Raw genomic sequence first — 21751 nt, forward strand, 5'->3', positions numbered from 1 at the left:
AATAAATATTAATCTATTATCTAGAAATCCAACAGAAATGTATACAATATAACATTTGGCTAAATTCAGGTTTCTTAATTGAATTTTAATAATTTTGCCCTCTTTATAGTTTAAAAACTTTCTTTGTCTTTATTTCTGTTATCATGTATATTTATATATGATACAGTGGAAAAGCTTTTGTAATGATTCTGAAGTGTTTATTGAGCCACTAGATGGCGACACAGAATAACAAAAAGTGATACAGGCTCTTCTATTTGTATAAATTATGCAGTTTAGCGTAAAAAGATGCTTATCGGATTTATTAGCTGAAAAACCCCACTTAACTTATTTATATTCATTTCCTGTTGGATTGTTGTGACTTTCATAAACATGCAACTTCAGGTTGAGACTTTTTTATATTTAACAACTGTAAGCAATTTTGTTTCTGTTCAGAACTACTGTTACTAAATTATCATTGTTATAGCCATGAAAGCAATAAATGTGGCATAAATTCTTTTCATTTTTAACTGCATTTTTGATTCTCTAAATCTTGTGACTGAACTTTGATTTCAGTTATTGCAACTTCAATTTAACAAATTGCAATAATAACAAAAGATAATAATTCAAATGAATATCATTGTTTTGGTCACTTCTAATGTAATATTACAATATAGATAAAAATTGACACATAGTCAGGCTTTACATTCGTAATTGAATATGAATTTAATTAAATAATAAAGAGTACACAAACACAATATTTGTGTTATTTCTATACTTGCTCTAAAAATTTGCCGATTAAGCCATGCAACATGACATGCAAATGAAGCAAAGTGAAGTGGCAAATATAAATATTTTCTACAAAAACACCACTTTTTACTTTTTAAAACTTTAACATAACTGGATTTTTTGTTTTCTTCAATTTTAATAATTTCATTTCATTAGTTTGTTTGTCTTATCAATTCCCTTATTATATTTTTTAATGGGCATACATGTTGCAATTTTGAAGTAGTGAACAGGGTCCAAATCATTTGTGAAGGTATACAACAGTAACCTGAGCAGAAGTAAAGGACACTTTGATTAGTAATCACTCGTGATTATATGAGGGCCTTTCAAAGCGGGTCAGTAGCCCTGTATTATCCTCTTTACCTGCAGATGATAGAGGATAATGTCCTTCTCCTTTTGAGCCAGACCTCCTCATTCCCTTTGGAAGAAAATTGCCAAGGCTTCTTTCCAGGAGAAATAATAGCAGGTTGAGGTTTTGAAAGCCGCCGCACTCAATCAGAAACATCCTTTTGTATTTATTACAGATACCAAATCTCTTCGATGTCAAATCTGTGGTGGTGATGGTAAATTGTGCTCATCATGGATAAAACATCTTAAAAATGCAGAGAAAGTGTTACACTTATTTTATATTAAAGTGGTGATTTAAATCATTTTTACACTTGTTCAGGCTTAAAAATGAGAAAATTATATCACAAAGGAGAAAAGATGGAATCTTTTACTGGTGAACACCTTTGAAGCATTACATTTCCATCTGGTATTGGTAAAACTCACCTTTTGATAGATCAGTTGAATTTACATTTGAATTTAGTTTTCAAGTTGAATTGATTACTCTTCTTTGTATGATCTACTATAAATGTTGTCAATTATATTTAACACATATTCCACAACTAGTTTCCTTGATATGGCAAGTTTTGGCATGACAACCTCACACTCAACTTCTTTATCTAGAAAGTGTTTCTTTTTTTGTTTCTGCTTTTTGGTGATGGGAACAGTTTGGCTCCATTCTGATCACCAGACCGGTCGAATGCACAATCAGGAAGATCAAAGCATCAACGTGAGCTTAATTGCCAGTGGCCCCTCACCCCATCAGACCAAATTACAGCACACCCCTCTGCTCCTCCTCCCAGTCTATAAAAAGTGAGCATAGATAACAATGTAGTCACTGCTGAGGAGCCTCTATCAGTGGCATTCTTGCTCACAGGACCCCCTCTGTACCCCCCTTCCCTGCCCAACACACACTTATTTCACCCCCTTCTCTCCTGGTGTGTCACAAAGAGCCAACCTATCAGTTAGCCACGTTGGCAGGATGAAGCTTTTCTCCTGCTCATTCAACTAAAGGAGAGAATCAGGCTGTCTCTTACGTGTTGAGCTGACAACTGTGTGGACACAGGCAGCACATGTGATGTTGTTTTGGAAATGTCCTACACACTTGTGTACACACTCGTGTTTTGCATTTGTATAAATTTGAAGGAGAAATACTCTAGACGCACATAAAGCTATTTAAAATTGAACTAATGCATTTTCCCCCAAAAGGCCTCTGGACATTAGTTTTATCTATTGCCAATAACCACCAAGTCATAGATTAATTTTATCTTAAGTGCATCTCAGTAATTAAGAATTTCTTTCAGTTATTCAATTAAAATATGCAACCTAGAACAGATTATCACACAAAGTGGTATACTTAAAGCAGTTATTTAGAAAATACAATTAGAATATTACATAAGACCAATAAAGAACAACATATTTAAGAAAGAAATGTTGGGCCAGTGCTTAAATCAGTCCAGTTTGACAATCAGCCTGCGACTTGGCTGCGGTGTAGTGAAAGCCCTGGTTGCTTTAACAGCAGCCTTCATCTCATCTGCGTTGTCTGCTCCAGGTCATTTAAGATGCTGACATTTTCTCAAGTCCAGCAGAAACTCCTCAAAGGGCTTTGATTTTAAGCCCGTCAAAGCTGCTGTTACCTCAGTTGCTTTTGCATTTTTCCTTCCACTCAATTTTCAATTAATTTGGACAGGTCAGCAATTTAGTCGGCAATATTTCCAATAATTTTCTAATTTATAAATTGATGATAGTATAGCATTTCTGTATTCTTTTGTAATCCAATTTTCTGAGCTTCAAAATGTAGATTTTTCAAGTAAGCAATTGTTACACGTGAAACATTTCACTGTGACATTAATCTATGCGATTTTCAGTCGTTGAACTGAAAAACTGAAATACTTTTGAATGATAGCTTCATTTGTTTAACTACACCTGTATTTCTTATAGAAAAACAGAAAAGCTGATATTCACACAATTCTCTCGCCTCTATCGATCCACATCACAGCTTTGACAAATAATATCAAGCTTTGGTCTGATTGGATGTATAGATTTGTGTATGCCTCAGTAAGGCCACAAGATGAGCAACATATTTGCTTGTAAAACATGCATTATGAAGTTGCTGGAGGCCATTTGACTGGATCATTTACCCTGTATGATTAGAGAGCCATTTAAAAAGTGTTTACTGTTCTTTTATTGATTGAATGGAGAAGAGCTTCAGCAGTCAGCAACTTATTGATCAAAGGACACAATATTTCTTCCTAAAAAAATCCCTAAAGTATCGTTTTTTATGAAACAGAGAGCCACGGACACTGAAGAATTATGCATTATATTTGACATAATTGCAGTAGTGTTTTTTTCTTCATTTGGAGCTTTTTGAATTGTAAATTGATCCGTTTTTCTTAACAAGGACAGTACATTTGTGTGACTTTAACTGTGCTCGTATGTTCACTAATTACCCATATTAATATGCCACAATATAATACTATTGCTGCAAATGTTTTATCATAACTGATAGAAATGTGTCTGTATTGTTTTATTTGAATATTTTACATTTGGATTTCAAGTACTGCTTTATTACTCATGTTTCCATCAAGGTTTGCTTAGCATATCTTTGAAAATTATATCTGAATTTTTTTTAAACATAAAAAAACCCCGTAAAATCATCACTTTTAATTACACAAGGAGAATTATGCAATTGTGTGTGTTTTTTTTAATTATTATTAGTTCATTCGAAGGGTTTAGGGTTTGCGAGAAGCTTTTATTGAAAAATAAAAATAAAATTGTAGAAATATGTATCCAGCTGTTTCTGCTTCCAAATTAGTGACATGGCCTATATACATAAAATAGTGTTTTTATAATATTTTTTTATCCCCTCTGAAAGATGGAACAACCCTCCTGATCCCCATCCATAAATCCTCTGGTGACTGGATGTTTACTTTTCTTTTTCCCCATTAAAATATTATTATTTTACAAAGGCTTCAAAGTCTATTCGCTCCAGAACAGTATTCACAAATTTGTTTGCTTTGTAGCTTTTCAGCAGTATTCTGGTTGGAAAATAGAAATATTGATTGAAAATTAACAGAAACACTGATTGGACCCAAGGTTTTCGCACTTTGGTCCCAGCACTCATGACAGTCATCAGAACTAGCCTCCCCCTCTCAGATGAGTCAGGGTTCGGATTAGGATGATTGTCGGCAAACAGCCTGGTGCCCAGGTCATCGAAGGTCACCTCTTCCTGATGTGTTAATCAGGATTAAAGGCCACAGAATGGAACTGACTTGCAAAAACACTACATCCTTCCTCCCCCTCCTTACCTCTCACACACACACTCACATGGATGAGGGCTGTAAAAGCACAAACACGGCCCCGCTTAATCCTCTAATTAAGCGGGCCCCTCCTCAGTATTTAACCCCGGAGAGCCTCCCGGCCCTTGCACTCAGCAGCGTTTGGTCACCTCCTGCAGAGGAACTGCATTGTTTACCGGTGGATTTACTCTGCAGATAAGGAAACCATCCAAGGCCCTAAAATGCCCCCGAAAGATAAAGTAGAAAAGAATAAGGGGTGAGTGGCCTTTGAAGAGGAAAGATCACACTCTTTAATCCCAGGATTTGGGGGTCTTCAAGAGTTCAACTTATTATGTGTATGAATGAGAGGAGGAGGCTTGGCAAATTGAATTGTCTCTTTTTGATCTAATCTTTGAGCCAATAAAACTTTGCAAGGTCAAAATATGTGTACCTATCACCAGTCAGACGGTATCAGAACAGGAACAAAAAGGTGACTATTTTCTATAATTTTGTATGTTTTGATGTACAATTGCTTCCAATTAGCCTATTAAGTTGCCATTTCACTTTTTTCCCTTTACCAACAAAGATAATTCTTCAGATAAGCACCATAGCAAATCTGTAACCACAATAATAAAACAGCTTTATGGTATTTAACATCCATAATGGCTGATATCATCAACCATGCTGCTTTTGGAAGAGCATATGCTCACCGTGGTGCGCTCTCTCTTACAGGGAATCCTTCTGAAGCGAAGTGGCAAATCCCTCAACAAGGAGTGGAAAAAGAAATATGTCACACTGTGCGATAATGGCGTCCTCACTTACCACCCCAGTTTACATGTGAGTTACAAACTCCTCCCCTCCTTCCCTTCTGCATTTCTGTTTCCTTTGTATATTATGGTTGTATTACTCTGCTGTATGTTATCCTCAAGTGACTTTATCAACTTTAATATAGTACACTATATTACTATAGTATATGGATTACAGCCATATGCAAAATTCAAAGTGGCTTACAATAGTATTCAGCTCCCTTAAAACTTTTCACATTTTGTCATACATCTGCAAATTTCAATGTGTTTTATTGGAATTTCATGTGACAGAGTAACATAACTTAGATAGATACATAGTTGTGAAGTGGACTGAAAATGACCCTTTACTTTGATATTTTCTGTAAGTCTGACTTGTCGGTGTTTTCAACTCTCTTTCCTACAATACTCCCAAAATAAAATCAAATGCAAAAAAAAAAAACTGCCTGCAGATACCTTTGCATAAAGTTGCTAGAGTTACATTCCAAGACTTCCAGCAGTCGTTGCAGCAAAAAGTGGTTCTGTTGAATATTTGTTCAGAGGGAATACAGATGCATGCTAAAGTTTTGAGATTTTCTGTCATGATGTTTATAAAACAATAAAATTTTTCTCAGTTTTACAACTTTGCATGACTTCTTGTTGATCACAAAAATACTAATACAAGATGTGTGTGTTGTAGTGGGACAATGTGGAGAAGTTCAAAGGGCCAGAACAGTTTAGGCAAGACACTGTATAAAGTAGGTACGTTTGATAACCTTTTGACTCTAAAGTTAGCATAAAAACAGGGCGTGTTTTACAGTCATCTTAGCTTTTCCTGCGCTGCCCATCCATGTTACTGGCTAATGGAGACATGCCTCGCCCGGACTCCACGCTGGCTTTTATTTATAATGGTTCTCACTGCATGGCAGCGGAGCCTGACCAGACTCCTACATCCATCTTTGTCAGAATCCCGCTGGGCCGCTAATACCTCTTAAACACTTGGCTGGCTGGCAGCAGACAGCTTAGGAGACCTGTGCTGCGTTTAGAGATGCCCCCCTCCAAATTCCCCTCCCATCAACCTGTGATTCCTCCAGTCCTGCGATTGAAGTGTTTAGATCATTTGGCCCCATCAAATGAAAAATACAGGCAGCATTTTGTGTCTAATGAGACAGCCCAAACTTCCAAAACCAGTCCAGCAGTTAGACGTGAACCGTGTGTGTGGCCTTGTTCCTCTGACAGTATGTTAGTGGTTTAATTTACAGGCAGTTAAAGCGGAGCAGTGCCGGGCTATGCTGATGTATGTAATTGACTGAACAGGCTATCTCTTGATCATTACAGCTATTACAGGTCACCGGGGCAATCTATGAATCTATGAATCTGTTGACTTACAGGAGAAGGTGAAATAAGGCAGACAGTTACATTAACAGGGTAACGGCTCCAACTCATTCTGAGCAGCGGAGCAGAGAAGGAGTGGGAAAAGGAAAAAAGGAGGGAGGCAGCCAGAGAGTGGAAGAGGGGAACCTTTAATTTCGCAGTCAGCCAAGCCATCTACACAATCACCTTCTGTTAATTCTATCTGCTACATCAATTAAATTGTTTGTAGAAACTAATTGAATGTGGCTTAATCACACATCTTAATAGCTTTGCACGCTTCGATCTGGCTGTTAATTCCAGCAATAAAATGAAATGAGAGCGCTCACTGGGTAATTAGCGAGGAGGCTTGGGAAAGAAATGAGTGCTTTATGACACGGTAATAAAGCAGAGGAGCCGTTGGGGGGACGGCAAAGGCCGAGCTCGCCTCTATCTGGGTTTTTTTTTCTGCTGAGCCTGATGATTTTCACCTTGGCTTCCCACATTTGGGAAGTAGTCACTTTAAAACAAATCAAATGGGCAAATTGAAAAAAAAAAAAGACCGAGACAGTCTGCATTCATTAAGCCCAACATCTTGCTATTTAGAGGAACAGCGTGGGCACAGGTGATGTATAATGGCTTTACAATCATTTTTCCACCATCACACAACCTTAGTGGAGGGTCTAAGGTGGGTTGTGAGTAATGGAGATGGAAAGTGAATAGTCTTTTAAGTTGTTTTTCTTCCGTAATTCTTGGATTCTTCTCAGTGGCCCACTGTGTGTAGTTAGTCAGGTGTCTCATCGAAGAATGTCATCTTATTCCTGTTGTTTTTTTGTTTTTTTTAATGTCCGTAGGACTACATGCAGAATGTGCATGGAAAGGAGATTGATTTGCTGAGGACAACAGTGAAGGTACCAGGGAAGCGACCGCCCAGAGCAGTGGCCACTGTGGCGCCAAGCGCAAGTCCTAAAACCAACGGACTAACGAAGGATCGCAGCGCCCTGCAACTTGGTATTGGAAACACAGGTCAGAGTCCCTGCTGAATTAGAAATCTAAATGACAGACTATTTTATACAACTTTGTTTATTTAGCAGTTGATATCAGAGGCACTATGTCTAGGATATCTGCCAACTGGAATTAGTTAACTGGTAAAAACTGCCTAAAACCCATACAAATTATAATTTAAACATTTATAATTTAATTTAAAATTTAACAAAATTATTTATGTGACATCAGGAGAAATATTTTCTGTTGATAAATAATTAAATAAAATAGATAATGGTTTCTACAAATGTTTCATAGATAATACATTCAAGACACAATGCGGCAGGCATTATTAATGGTCTTCGCCTTACCTGCAGTATTGAAACACAAAACAGGCGTCTTTATCCAACTCACATCTTAGCCAGGTCATCATCAACTTTAGGTGCAAGTCAATGATAAAAAAAAAAAAGCAGTGCTCAACAGTCTGTGAAAATCGTGGCTTGGTATGTTACTCTGTTTTAAAGTAAATGTGGCTGCAACTGATAACAGCATGTTTAAAACCAATGTTTTGACAACAGATTTTAAGGTCTCACAAAAAGTGTGACATGGCAAATTTGAACTCAGTTCCTTCCAGAATTTGGGGACAAGACGAAAATCAGTGACATGCAGTGAAGTTCATAGCTGGTGAAGCACTGGCTTAATCATAATCATATTTACAAATATAGACCCCCTGCATGTTCTTGTTTACATAGGGAAATTTCGCGCATGCGGACAACGCTGGAGGGCAAAAAGACTATTCTTTTACATGTCATGCATAGCCGCTCTGCTGTGGTAGAATAATTCCGTAAACTCAATCAAACTTGGACATGTAGATATTATTAATTTTGTACTGTGCTCCACAACAAATGGAGAAACCGTTAAAGTACAACTCAAAACCACTTCTTTCTCGCTCTCTGTATCAGTGCAGCTACGCGCAGGCTCAGTTGCCATAGCAACTGACAACAACGCCACAAAAAAAAAAAACAACCTTCAAATATTTCCCACACAAAGAGCAGAACATTCAGTCTGTTGCAGTAGTATGGTTTTAGGCTTGATGCTTATTTTGCGATTATTAATAAGTGATTGCTATGGTAAGAGGAGAAAACTATAAATATATCGCTGCACTTGACTATATGGCTAGCTCCATGGCTAGCTCGCTGTTACTGTCTCTTACTCTGCAGTTGTGGAGTCACAATGTCTGGGATCATGAGCGCCCCCTGCCATGAGGCAAGAGAACTGCCTGCCTCACCTCGAATCTGTTCTCTGACGTATATGATCGCTCCTCAGCACACGAAACACGTTACACACACAGTTGGTGACAATAAACACTGTACACTATATCCATAAGCTAAATTATGGAAAATCAGTTCATATATTAAATGTTTTTTAGCCATTTTATTGGCGACGTACAGATAGGAGGAACATGCTCCCATAGAGTGGCAGCCAGTGCAGTTAGCGAGAGGTTGCGCAATCCCAGGTGAGGCTCAACTCTCTGCTGACTTCACCAGCTGCGCTTCCGAGCATTTGAATGGAAAGATGCGAAAATTCAGCGATTTTGAAGAAAAAAATAATTAGAATTGGTTAAGCTACATGAAAAATAGGTACTTTATAGCAGTGGTCCCCAACCACCGGGCCGCGGACCAATTGGTACCGGGCCGCGCAAGAAATAATGAACTACTTCCGGATGTTTTATTTTGAAAATCTTAAACCGGATTTTACCGGTTACGTCTTGCGTGTCAAAATTGAGCCAACTTGCAGCAGAATGAGTAACAAAACAACATCGGAGTACCACGCGCACCCCCCTCACCCGTGCTCTTCTGGTATTTCACTGAAATTTGTCCGGTTTTTTGCTAATCTATATTCATGATAGAAGTTACATTTCTCTTTTCGGTTATTGTACAATATTTAGTAAAACTTGTTTACCGACACCTGCTATCAGAGAGCTGTTCAGTACAGAGGACCGCAATTATGAGTTTAATCACGTTAAGTTTTGTAACGGAATGGCCGTGAATTAAGAGCGCTGCTAGCAGCTCGTTTCTCTGAAGAACTGACAGTAATAAAGAAGAGAAAAGAGTGAAGCTGGTCAGAGTTTTAAGCTGCCGTTTAGCGCCAACAGTGTAACAGCAGAACTACATATTAGCTTGGTGTGATGTGAGTTTTATTTTCGTTTGAATTTAAAAAGTGTCGTAAGATGCCCTTTTGGAGCTCGGGTAACTGTTCTGCTGTTCGTAGCTGTACTCTAATAATCAGACCAAGTTTAATTTGTGGCAGCAACAGGTGTGTTTGACGCCAACGGTTGTACTTCAAAACAAAAAGGCAGAGTTTGTGATAAGCGGTAGTTTTCATCGCCTGCCGACAGATAAAGAAACAAAAACAATTTGGCTAAAAATTCTAAACGTGAAGAGAGAACCCAAAATGCTTTATGTGTGCTCGTTTCCATTGTGTGGACAAAAAGCCAATGGAAGAAAACCCGCATCTGCATCCTAAACAACTGATTCAGTGAAGTAGCTACATATGCTAGTGCGGGTTATTTGCGGCCATTTCTTCAAGTCGCCATCACTCCCCGCAAAAGCTGTAGGTTGCGGTAAAACAATACCGCCGCATTTAAGCTGTGATAGCTGGTGTTCCCACGTATTTTATAGCCTAAAACCTCTGGCGAAAGTCGGTTAGCGAGTTGCTCACATGTAAACAAATGGCGCTTCCGGTTGCTGAAGTCGCGTCCATAAATCATGCAAAGCCTCATGGGGGCTAGGAATAAAGTGAATTAGAAATGCTGGTAAAGTGGCTGCTAAGCTGGAGGAATAGCTGTCTTGCAGTCAGGAGGTTGTGAGTTTGAATCCAGCTCCTTGCCATAAACCTCGAGTTTCCTACCGACCATACTTTTATTGTGAAAGGGAGAAGGTGAGGTTAGAAGACACCAACGATTGTACTTCATTCTATTTTTGGTTTGGATTAGAAGATATTGAGAATAAAACAAGACTCAAATTATATTTCCGTCTTTTTCTGCTGACTTCCACATTGGTGTATGAATTTATCCACATTTAGGAGGGTGGATGAGTGAATGTGTGCTACAGAGTGCAGCCCATTTACCATTTTTCATTGTGAGAAATATTGAAGCTGTCCCACTACCCCTCTCACGTTAAGTGGCTATTGGTGACTATACTGAATCTGTTTCCAGATGTCAGTGAGTATGAGTGGTTATTTGACTGGTAATTTTTCTTATCTTTAAACCCTATTTAAAAACTGACTTCTGGATGTTATATGATTACCATTATTAATCTGTTTAGTACTGTTCACTACTGTTCTTTGTAAGCGTTTCTGTGGTCTACGTATTTAGCCATTTAACATGTTGGATACGTGTGAAAGGGTCTGTCCTGTGCTTTCTAATTGATATGAAATTGATAAAGCACCAACTTTTTTACCTAGAACCTTTCCCTAAATAATCATACTCCTTCTGCTGATAGGTGTCTCCATTACAACACACTGCAACTTTAAATTACATGTGGCAGTAGTGTTCAGTTGTTCTTATAAAATTGAAACAGCATGGTGTATTATGGTGGACCTATGATCTCTTTCAGTCACTGCCTCAAAGAAATCACATGTTCAATCACTAATGGTAATCCAATTAGTCTTTTATTACTGAACTTACTTTATTCTGTGATAAATCATAGAAATTGCTCCCAACAGGTTAATTATCTGCATTGTGTAGGTTACATTGATGCAAATTAGTTATAATACTACTATTCTCAGTGATGACTTAATGACCACATATGACATATCTATTAATTCTCTTGATTACCGAGAAGGGAATTAAAGCATATTAAATGCTATGCTCATATTTAAGGAACGAAATAACAAAAAAGCATCTTTGTGAGTTAATGTGACACTGACCTGGTTACATGTCACCCTGGACTTTGCTTCCAGAGAGATGAAACACCAGTGTCTCCAAGGATTCTGGCAGGCATATAGAAGTGAAAGCAGAGATTGGGTGAAGGGCTAGAATTAAGAGTAATTAATACTAATTAGCGAAGGGAGCCCCAGAGGGAGGCGAGCTCCCTCATCAGCTGTGAAATAGGCAGTGTTTCCATCAGTCAGGCTAAAGCTAACCTGCTGAGGTTTGATGCAGAGCCAAAGACAGGTCACTGGGCAAGATCTTACCAGACAGGTTACAGTTAAACATGACCAAATGCTGTCTTCCCTTATTGGGTTAATCAATCAAAAGCAGAAGATTAAGGAGTTTACAGAGCTCAGGACTTTAACCAAAGGTTGTTTAGTCCCACAACCTGCTAACCTTGAGCTGTAGATTGAGGAGAGTCATGGAAAACAGGACAGGCAAGGAGAAACAGTATCAACTAGGATTTGTCTTCTCACTTTTTATGTTCTTTTTTTTTTCAACCCAACTATGTTAATTTCCTTGGAAAGACTATCAATTTCTGCAGCAGGAAACAATGTGAGGGAGATTTGCCTTAATCTCCACTTAGGAAAAGAAAGGTTACAAATCACATCAGGTCTGTCTCTGGGTGGAGGACCCTCTTCTGATTATGCGATTGGGATTTTGATTTCATTAGACATGCAATTGATGAAGGGAACAAAGGGGTAATTTTTCATTCACAGCGTCTAAATCACAAGCCTTGTCTTTGCCTTTGGTAATTCATTCATTCCTTAGATCTAAAGACCTTTATAATCACTGGGAGAAGAGGGATAGCGACAGAGAGCAGGAGGGGCGGAGTGGATGGTGGAGATGGGAAGATGAAGAGGAAAGGTTGAGAAGACACCGAGTAAATGTGAGAACGCATGCGCCCGCAAGTTTGCTGGAGCGGCCAGGTTTAATTCCTCTGCTGGGTGCTGAGCGGAACCGTCTTAAATATGATCCTCGCTGTTAACACGCGTGCTGTCGTGTCACCGGCGACGGATATAGCTGTATCAAAGTATTAATGGGCCCAGTCAGTTCTAATCAGTCCTGTGAGAGAAAGAGAGATGCTCACCTCCTGTGTTTTAACGTCTCCTGACTCTGATTCACCGTCTATATCCACTTCATAAAGTGCTTAAACAGAATGCTGCTGAGCAGATTACAACTGCATATTTTTGCCAAAATCTGGCCTCTTGGAGGTGGTACTATTTTTAGATAAAATTAATTATTTTACTGTTAATTAGTTGAAGTGTCAGTTTATTAATACATGCTGTCATCAGTTTAATTTATGGTTTTATGTTGTATTTTCCCTATTGTTCTAATAAACCTATTTTTTTTTTTTTTCTAGTGTAGGAATTTTGGCTAGAATTGCGATGATACACCTAGCTCCAGGACAGAATGATATGCTATATTAAATTCACATTAACAATTTTGAGCAATATCTGGGGAGAAACGGTGAATTTCTTTTTGTTGTTTTCAGAACCTGTGTTGTTACATGTCTGTAATCAGTAGGCTCAGGTACCTGCCTATTAAATTATCTGGCACTGATACAATAAAATGATCAAAAATTAATTCGACGCGATTTGTTTCAGCACACTTCACTACAATTCAATTTGATTCAGTATGTTTCAATTCAACTAAATTTGATTCAGTTCAATTCAGTGCCATTAGTGCAAGTTCAGACGATGGAAAGGATCATTTACAACTAAATGATCACTTAGTATCATTTCTACCTAAAGCAAAAAAATTAACAGTTAATTGAGGTGATCTGCAAAGATTGGTGATTGGCAGAGATTGGTCTCATTGGTGATCGGTATCGGAATCGGCAGCAAAAAACCTGATCGGAGCATCCCTACTTTTAAGTAATGAGGTAATAAGCTTTTAGGCTTATTATCCCATTAATAAGCCTTTGAACATTAATAATTTTGAGCAATGTCGTTATTTAATCAAGTTGCAACCTGATGTAATGAAAAATGTTTATTGGCCAACTCTGTTAACAAAAGAGCTACTTTGTTTTCCGTTCATAATCAGAGTGGGATCCATATCATACCCAAGTTGATAATTTTCTAGTTGCAAGTCTGAAAACTAATTTGTTTGAGTGGCAACTGCTAAGCAATTAAAGTCTCTAACTATGCATTATGCTGGTAATAATAGCTAAGGAAATTTTATTAAACCAGTAAGAAGCACTACTAGGTGTGAACAAAGCAGTTGTTCTTACTTGTAGTAAGAAAACATTAAGATATGTTTTCTTACTATAAGTACTATCAACACAAAGAAGGGTTAAAGTTGTTTTTTGGGCCATGTTTTTAGTGTTGGATGCACAACTGTGAACACAAATGTTTTAAGTGGCTTGTGGTGGGACTAGCTGCTGCAGCAGAATGGGAAATGGAGGGGGGCGGGAATGCGGGCACTGGTCGTGATGATGGCGGTGGATTACACCGCTGCAGATGATGTGTTGCCCAGCCCACATTAGCATGAATGCTTCATTATCTCACTTCTTGTACATAATGGCAACAACTCCACGGAGGGGTCAGGCCTCGTCATGGCTCATCAGCCCACTGACGGCCCGGCCTAAAGAGAAATGAGAAGCAAGGCAGAGCTGCTCCCCGCTAATCCATCGCCTCTACTTAACACCCCAGCCCTGGATAGCCTGCAGTAGACATTATATGGCTTTTGTTATCTCTTTATATGCATGACAATACAGTCCACAGTGGGATTTTGTACTTTGAAGAGTTCATTAGTGTTTGCAGAAAATGACTTAAAAGTATGTATCATTCGTATAAAAGAAGTTTGTTGCAGTATTATCAACTTAAATCTTAAAAGTGTTTGGAATTTTAAAAAGTAAAATTAACGTTGACTAATTTCAAAACAAAATAATCAGATTTGTAGTAAAACTATTTCTCTGCAATCATTGTTATGATTAATTAATTAGTAATATACCAATTTATTTCCAGGAAACCCTAAATGACTGTAAAAGCAAATTATATAAACTGTAAAGTTGTAATTCTCATTATTTCTGTCCGAAACTGCCATGTAGTTTTATGCTATGATTTTATTTTCCTGTTGTTAAAATCATAAGGTTAGTATGATTTATATATAAAAGTCCTGCCAGAATTTTTTATTCTTTGTTTATTTTTTGTATTCAGATATATTAACAGAGCAGAACATTAACTTGCATTTTAGGTTCTATAACTAATAGGTTAGTAAGTCATCTTCTGTCCCAAAAGTGCATTTGCAGTAAGCGGTATTTTAGAAGAATACATCAAATGTATTCTTCATTTTAGACAGACAACTTTTGCATTTTGCCTTATGTTTTATCAGAATCAATGGCAGTGTATTAAAAAAAAACAGAATGAAGTCCACATGAAGAATTACTACTGTTATTATTAATAAGTGTTAGCATTACCAAATTTGAACCATCAATGACTGGGATAACATAATCTTTGACAAGGCACAGCTACCAATTAACTTAGTTCATTTGTGAAATTAATCTGACTAAAAGCTTTATGTAGTTATGCATTTACATTTATCACGGGGATAACTGTAACGACAACTGACTTGACCGTGCTGGTATGAAGTAATTCCCTTGGACTTCAGTTTGATCATGGTCATTGTTGTTGGTGTAAAGTGTACTTCACTCAGACCTGGATGGATCTGTGTGTGCATGTAGTTCTCCTTTAATGCCCCAAGCTGATTATTTCTGTGCTGTAATTACATTATCCTCCCCTTTATGCAGGAGTGGTCTCTGGGGACTAATGGATACAGCCATGTATAATTCATTAATCATTAGCATCCAATTTGACAATTAGACATGATTGTTGAATTTTAAGTATCAGTCAAAGTTGCTCTGTAGTTATCTAATGGTTTTTAAAAAGAATCTAACTTTACTTTCTTTTTGTTTAATTAAAACATGTCAAATTTTAATAGTGGGCAAATTATTTAGTTTATAGCCGAAACGTCATATATTTATTTAGCAAATCTGGAAAGAAAATTGTGTTACAGAGGTTTAAAAATCTCTATTATGTTTTTTTTCTCCAAAAAAAAGGATACAAGCAGACAAAAGAAGACTCGTTTTATTTGTTATTCATTCATAGTTCTTAAAAAACAAAGTTTTAGATTTCCTTTTTATTCTTCCTTACTAAGTCCCCCTCTCACCCCCTTTCCTCTTCCTCTGCTCTGATTTCAGCATGCTAATTTACTCGGTGCTCCTCAGCATGATTCCCTCGCTCTGTCTCCCGTTCTTGCTGCGATTCTGCTCCCTCCCCTCTGGGACCTGAAGATTAATATTCCTGGGCCCAACAAGATAATTACTGATACTAATTAGACATGATTATGTGAATTTGATACACTTATTACTCTAGATAATGAGTAGGACATATTACCCTAACAAGCACCCGTGCCGCTTAGTTTACTTTACACACGAGCCACAGAGTATATTTTCTGTTATCATCACCTCAATCAAAAACTGATATTGTCTTGTAATTAGTAGATAAAAGGGGCTTGATTTGTGTTACCTGTAAGATAAAGCAACGTGAAGAAAATTTGGGAAATGTGTTGTTTCCCGTAATAAAATAGCAGAAATTGTAACCTTTTTTTATTTTCGATCAGCTTCACAAGATTGATTTGTTTTTGCAGTGCTGCTTTGATGCAAGCATGCATGAACTACAGTCATGACTTTTGAGGATAAAGAAAAATATTTAAGGAACTATTATTTTAGTTATCAAATAAATGCGTAATGTTACGAAATGCCAAAATGCCACCATCGATCCGAATGCACTCTCTGCCTTGATGCACGTCAATGAATTTCTCGGTGTAGTTGGGGTGTACGGCAGCAACTGTTCACATAAGAGGGAAAGGACCCCACACCGCGCAGCCTTGCCCATGAATTAGTAAAGAGAGCCAGGCGTCCATGGCTCGCCTGATTGGAAGTTAGGGAGAGAACGCCTGCTGACGCCAGTGGAGATCGATGTGGCAGTCAGAGGGATGAAGCGAGATAATTAGCGTTCAGAGTGTATCTTGTTAATTAAGGGCTAATTAGAGGCAGAGGCGGAGGGAAAAGAGTTCCATGTGTTTGTGCCTGTGCAAGGGGAGGGGGCGGTCCGTTGATGGAAATATGTGTAGAAATAAGGTGACTGTGCTGGTAAGGTGCAGCTTAAACTACAAAAGGCAGTTAACAACTGCATAATATCACTTCATTACAAGCTGTTTGGATGTTTCAATTACTTTGGCTAAATAGTTTTCCTCAAACCAGAACCAAAACCAACAGGACCACTCTATGTATGTTTTGGTGATTGGGTGTTCTCCTTGGAAACTCGTAATGAAAAACAACAAACAATGTTATTGGATTTTTGTGTTAAAATTCAAAATATGACATAGGAACATTAGTGGGGGTTTTTTCCTTGTGAGTGGTCAAGATGAGACGATTTTTGTAAAATACCGGGAGATGACATTTGTTGTGAAAAGGCACTATTCAAATAAAAACTGAAATAAATTGAATGAGGAGAAATTTGAGTTTTCTTTTTTTATTAAAAGCAATTAAATGTAAGTAAAATCACTGTCTAAGAGATATTCAAATTTTCATGAAAGGCACGGGCCACTGTGACTGTAGAAGGCGCTGTTTCTTATTTACAGTTCTGTTTCACCTCAAAAAAAAAAGTAAAGAAAATGTGTCCATTTTTAACATATCACACATATATTTAAACACTCATCTTTACCATAAAATCTCAAGGGTATCAGAATATCAGAAACACACCAAGCCAATTTTTTTGACTGGTTTTTGATGACACAAGACAATTATTGAGAAATACACAGAGTAGATACTGCTGTTTCTTTGCACCGCAACAATAACTGTTCTCCCACATATTTTTTCTGTACAAAACTGAAATAAATTAGAAATAACATAGAAAATGCATACATATAAGATTTTAATTGGTTATGAGTAGGCAAAGTATTAAGAAGAAAATTTGTTCCGTTCTTTGTTCATGTGAGGTGAAACATTTCCTTGGCTAAGTTTTACTGTACTACCAAAACAAAGTTGGAGCAGTATGAACAAAATCTGACTAATCTTCTTGCCTGTGTCACTTTCTCTACAGGTGCAACTCACTCCAACAGCAGCATTTCTCTACAAGCGGGTGGGTCGGCGTTTGGCGGCAGTAAAGACGGCATGCACCAACGCTCCTTCTCCGTGTCCAGTGCTGACCAATGGAATGAAGCCATCAACACCTAGTACAAGCAGTGGAGCCCGTAAGCACCCCATACTACCTTGAAATTTGATAAATGTCCCGCAAAGTATAGATGTTCACTAGTGAGTTATTCCAAGACTTAGGTCAAGTCTCTATATGAATAGTATTTTCACATTAGATACATGACATTTAGTCTGCCTAAAGCTCAAAATGACTGAAGGATATTGATTAAAACCTTTTTCCATATGCCTTATTTAAAACATCTACACTGCACATCTTTAAGCTTTTAATTCAACTTCTAAAAAATTTAAAAAAATGATTTTCTTTTTTAAATATTATAAATGGAAGCGTACATTTATGTTAAGAGAAAAAAGTCATAGAAATAATCTTTTATTTTAGTAAACCAGAAGTTCATTTATGTTAAAAGTGAGATCTTGGAAGCAAATTCAGTTTTTCTAGTTTTGATACCACACACATTCATGTAACACTGATCTGTTTGAGTTATCTGTGTGGTCCTTATTATGTTCCACAGCTACCGTAAACAGATAGCATTTCAAGGTCCACGAACATCCCAAACAAATCAAGCACACATTTTAACAGAATGTGTTCCTCTCTGTCAGAGTTGTGGTGTCTTCCTTGTTCTAAATGCTTTCTCGATGGTGGCATTCAATAAAAACTCACAAACTTGGAAGCTGCCGTTAAGAAACATCAACCATTGCTTTTTGTGAAATGTTAGCAATCATTAATTTGTATTCTGGGGTTGTAAAAACCTAAATTTTGATGTTGAACTAAAGTAAAACAAACACATTTTTAAGATACACATTTGCATCAAAATTAATAAAAAACAGCCTTTTTAATTTCCACAAAGGTTTACATTGCAGCATGATTCTATAATTGCATCAGTAATGTTTGTGGCATACTGGAGTAGCTCAATTAAAATCAAATTAATATCGGTATTCCAGCTTGGTTAGTTCCAATTTGCTCTTTTTATAGACTTTTGTTTATCATCTTTTTAGTTGAAGCATTACGTTTTTGGACAATTATTCCCTCAGATGTTTGGATGCTGTGGAGCCAGAGGAATTTTTGCTCTTTTTTATTTTTGGACAGTTGCTATGATGTGAAACCATGGCAACAAGGTGTTTTCCCTTTTTTTTTCTCATTATTTTTACTATCTGAAGCAAATCCCCAAAAAAGTTGAAATGGAGGTTTTATGGATGTAGAGTGGAACCAAAGAGCAGACAGAGGAGGAGGAAGTTGATTCATACAATTATATGAACCATATCCCGGTGTACAATATTGGGGTACCTGGTTTCAGACAACTTGTTTAATTAAGTACATGGTACATAATGCATCATCTACTGTTATATTATATTTAGATTACTGCTGACCTGCTTGTTATTTATTGATATCTTTTACAAATTAGGACCTTACTAATTGTCATACTGTTTGTGATAACGATGTTTTGACCTTTATTAAAACGAAACCTGTGTTGTCTGTCTCGTAGTATCAATAGTATCAAGTAGGAAGTGTTTGTCTTTTTACCGGCATCAAGTTTGAAATTTTAGTTTTGTGACAACCTTATTGCATACACTGCAGTAAATCAGAGGAGACAACGTTAATGATTTCCTTACAATGCTTGAATCTCGGTCCTCGAGCCCGAAGTTGAGTCTTTATAGCAGAGGTATAATTCAGGTCTGAAGTCTTTGCTTTTGCAATTTGAGAGCGACTTGAATTTAAGTCGCAGATTCAAGTCCTGTGCAATCTCTGTTACACATGCCAAGATGAAAACAAACAGAAAGGATCTAGAGTGCAGCAGTGTAATTGAGCTTTTTTCGACCTTTTTTTATGTAGATGAAACAAGCCTAATTTTCATGATTGTGTGATCAGGGCTATGATCGCTGTGACCTTTTTGGCTGCTGCTCTTTGACAGAAGCAGCTTGTTTGGAGGAGGGGAACAGTGAAGGTTAACTTTCTGCCATCGATGCATCCCCACTTACTGCCGCCTTGTCAGTGTACTTGCGTATAGTAAGATAATATATTCACCAAATCTGACACCCCCCCAACCGAAACCATCCTGTCTTTACCTTCCATCTTACTCTCTGTCTCCACCCCCCACCCCCTCCAACCTCGTCTGTTTTCGTCTCCTTTCTTCCGAAGAGGAAAATGAATGCTTTTTGGGAGTACCATTCATCACCAGTTATTTCCCTCTCTTTGTGGTTGGCAGTAAAAAAGCACTTAAATGCACATCAACAGAATAACAGTCATTTCCATGCATGTTTGCACTCTGGTAGTTCTCATTAGCGCGGCGGCGGCTCCCCTCCTCCCCATGGGCTCCCAGGGGCCCCGGCAGTTTAAAGAGCGCACTTTACGAGCGCTGCTGGAGTCCAACTGCACGGCCCTCGTGGTTCCGCAGACAAGCCTGACTATCATTTGGAGCTGCCGAACGATCAATTCTGCCTGGACGCAGGCACTTCCATCACACCCCCCTTCCTCCTCTCCCCCGCGACTCCCATCAGCACCATGCCCAAAGCAGAATTACTTAGATTCGTGGGGTCCTCAAATAAATGAACACGAGTGTGTGTTGGCTGTTAGTATGTGCGCTTTTTTTTCCCCACAAAGCATGCTTGTGTCTGTGACAGAAATAAAAACAGTTTTATAGTTTAATGTTTGCGAATAAAGAAGCCAAGCTGCACAGTACAAGTAGGACTTCCTAAACATTGCGCTGTGGAAATTAGGAAGAGTAGAATTTTTCCTTTTTCATATTTGTTAAACTGAAAAGCCCCTAACTATTAACATAGCTCATTAACCAGCAGCCAGACTTCAACTAAATCAGATTCACAATTTGCTCCATTATTTTATTTTTCTTCAATTATTTCCATGCTACTTTTAAGGTAACCACAAATGATCTTGAATGAGGCAAATGAGCTGAAAACAATAGCAGAAACGTGCCAAATGACAGAATATGGTATATAGGAGAAAAAGTGTTGCTGTAATCAGTGCAAAGTCAGTGCAGACAGTTAAAGACTTTTACACTAAGATGAAAGTCTTTGGGGCTTAAAAACTTATATTCCTCCTTTCATCTCCACAGTCTGAATTAAGGCAGCTTGCAGAACCTGTGGTGTAAAATGTGACTGGCCTATCAGAAAACATAAACTTGATTGAAATTCAACTCGCTTATCTTTCATCCTAAGGTGTCTTCAATAATCAATAGAGGGTGTTCCACTGTGAGAGGGTACTCGTGTTTTGCCATTAGAATTGACTTGAACCAAGCCCAATCACTCCATTATCCTTGGCGAAGGTTGCAGGTTATAACCTAAAATGTGATGCAAAAACAGCAGATTGATGATTCACAGGAGAATGAATGCATTTTAGCCAGGTAACCATTTCCATATTACTTAAAGAGGGCTCTCATTTGTAAACGTACTGATGCAAAGGCAGAGGCAGGGTTAGGAGCATCTCTTGAATATTGAGCACTGCTTTTTTGATTAAATCCCGGCCCAATTTTTTTTATTGCTTCTACTCATAAGGATGCTCATTCTTAATGTGCTGAGAGCTTGTTTAGATGCTGCTCTCTGTCATGTGCCTCAATCTTTCGAACCTGGATTAAACTCTCGCAGTTCAGTCATCTGAGCATTGTCATAGGATTGCTGATGGTGGTTACTGAAGTCAGGGTCAAGGAGTGAGTAAAGTTAAGTTCATCAAAAAATCTGAAAAAACGCAGAAATTAGAGAGTAATTGCACAAGATTTTTTAAAACCTGAAGAATAGCCTCAAAGTTGATGTCTCATAGGCTGAGTGGTCTTTAATGGTGCATGGACTGCAGGATATTATAGCCTTATTTGTGTCCTTAAATTTGTCTGGAAATTGTTTTGATGTGATTTGTGCAGTACGAGAGAATTGGATTATTTTATTTTAATATTCTTTTTTTAGACGTGTATTTTCTCTCTATAAAATAGATTATCCTTGGTGCTTTCTTTCGCAAAATAGATAATGACGATAATCAGCATTTGTAAGTATTGCTCCAAATACTTGCCATCATGCAGATATGGTTAAGCAGTAAAGAACATGGAGTGAATTGTGCCACAGACTGTTTTGCTTTACCTAATACTCTTTCTGTCTTATACAGACAGTACCTTCTTAT

The 21751-nt window shown here is 37.7% G+C and overlaps 1 protein-coding gene across 1 annotated transcript in view; it reads left to right on the plus strand.

Annotated features, from left to right (window-relative positions):
- Positions 1-21751, plus strand: part of agap3 (ArfGAP with GTPase domain, ankyrin repeat and PH domain 3) — a 148192-nt gene that overhangs the window by 90208 nt on the left and 36233 nt on the right. The window contains exons 10-12 of the mRNA XM_032566157.1: positions 5097-5201; positions 7351-7507; positions 12046-12082. Coding sequence (XP_032422048.1) covers positions 5097-5201; positions 7351-7507; positions 12046-12082 — 299 coding nt within the window. The remainder of the gene's footprint in view (positions 1-5096; positions 5202-7350; positions 7508-12045; positions 12083-21751) is intronic.

Source organism: Xiphophorus hellerii, chromosome 6 (genome assembly GCF_003331165.1).
Source record: "Xiphophorus hellerii strain 12219 chromosome 6, Xiphophorus_hellerii-4.1, whole genome shotgun sequence".
Lineage (NCBI taxonomy): Eukaryota > Metazoa > Chordata > Actinopteri > Cyprinodontiformes > Poeciliidae > Xiphophorus > Xiphophorus hellerii.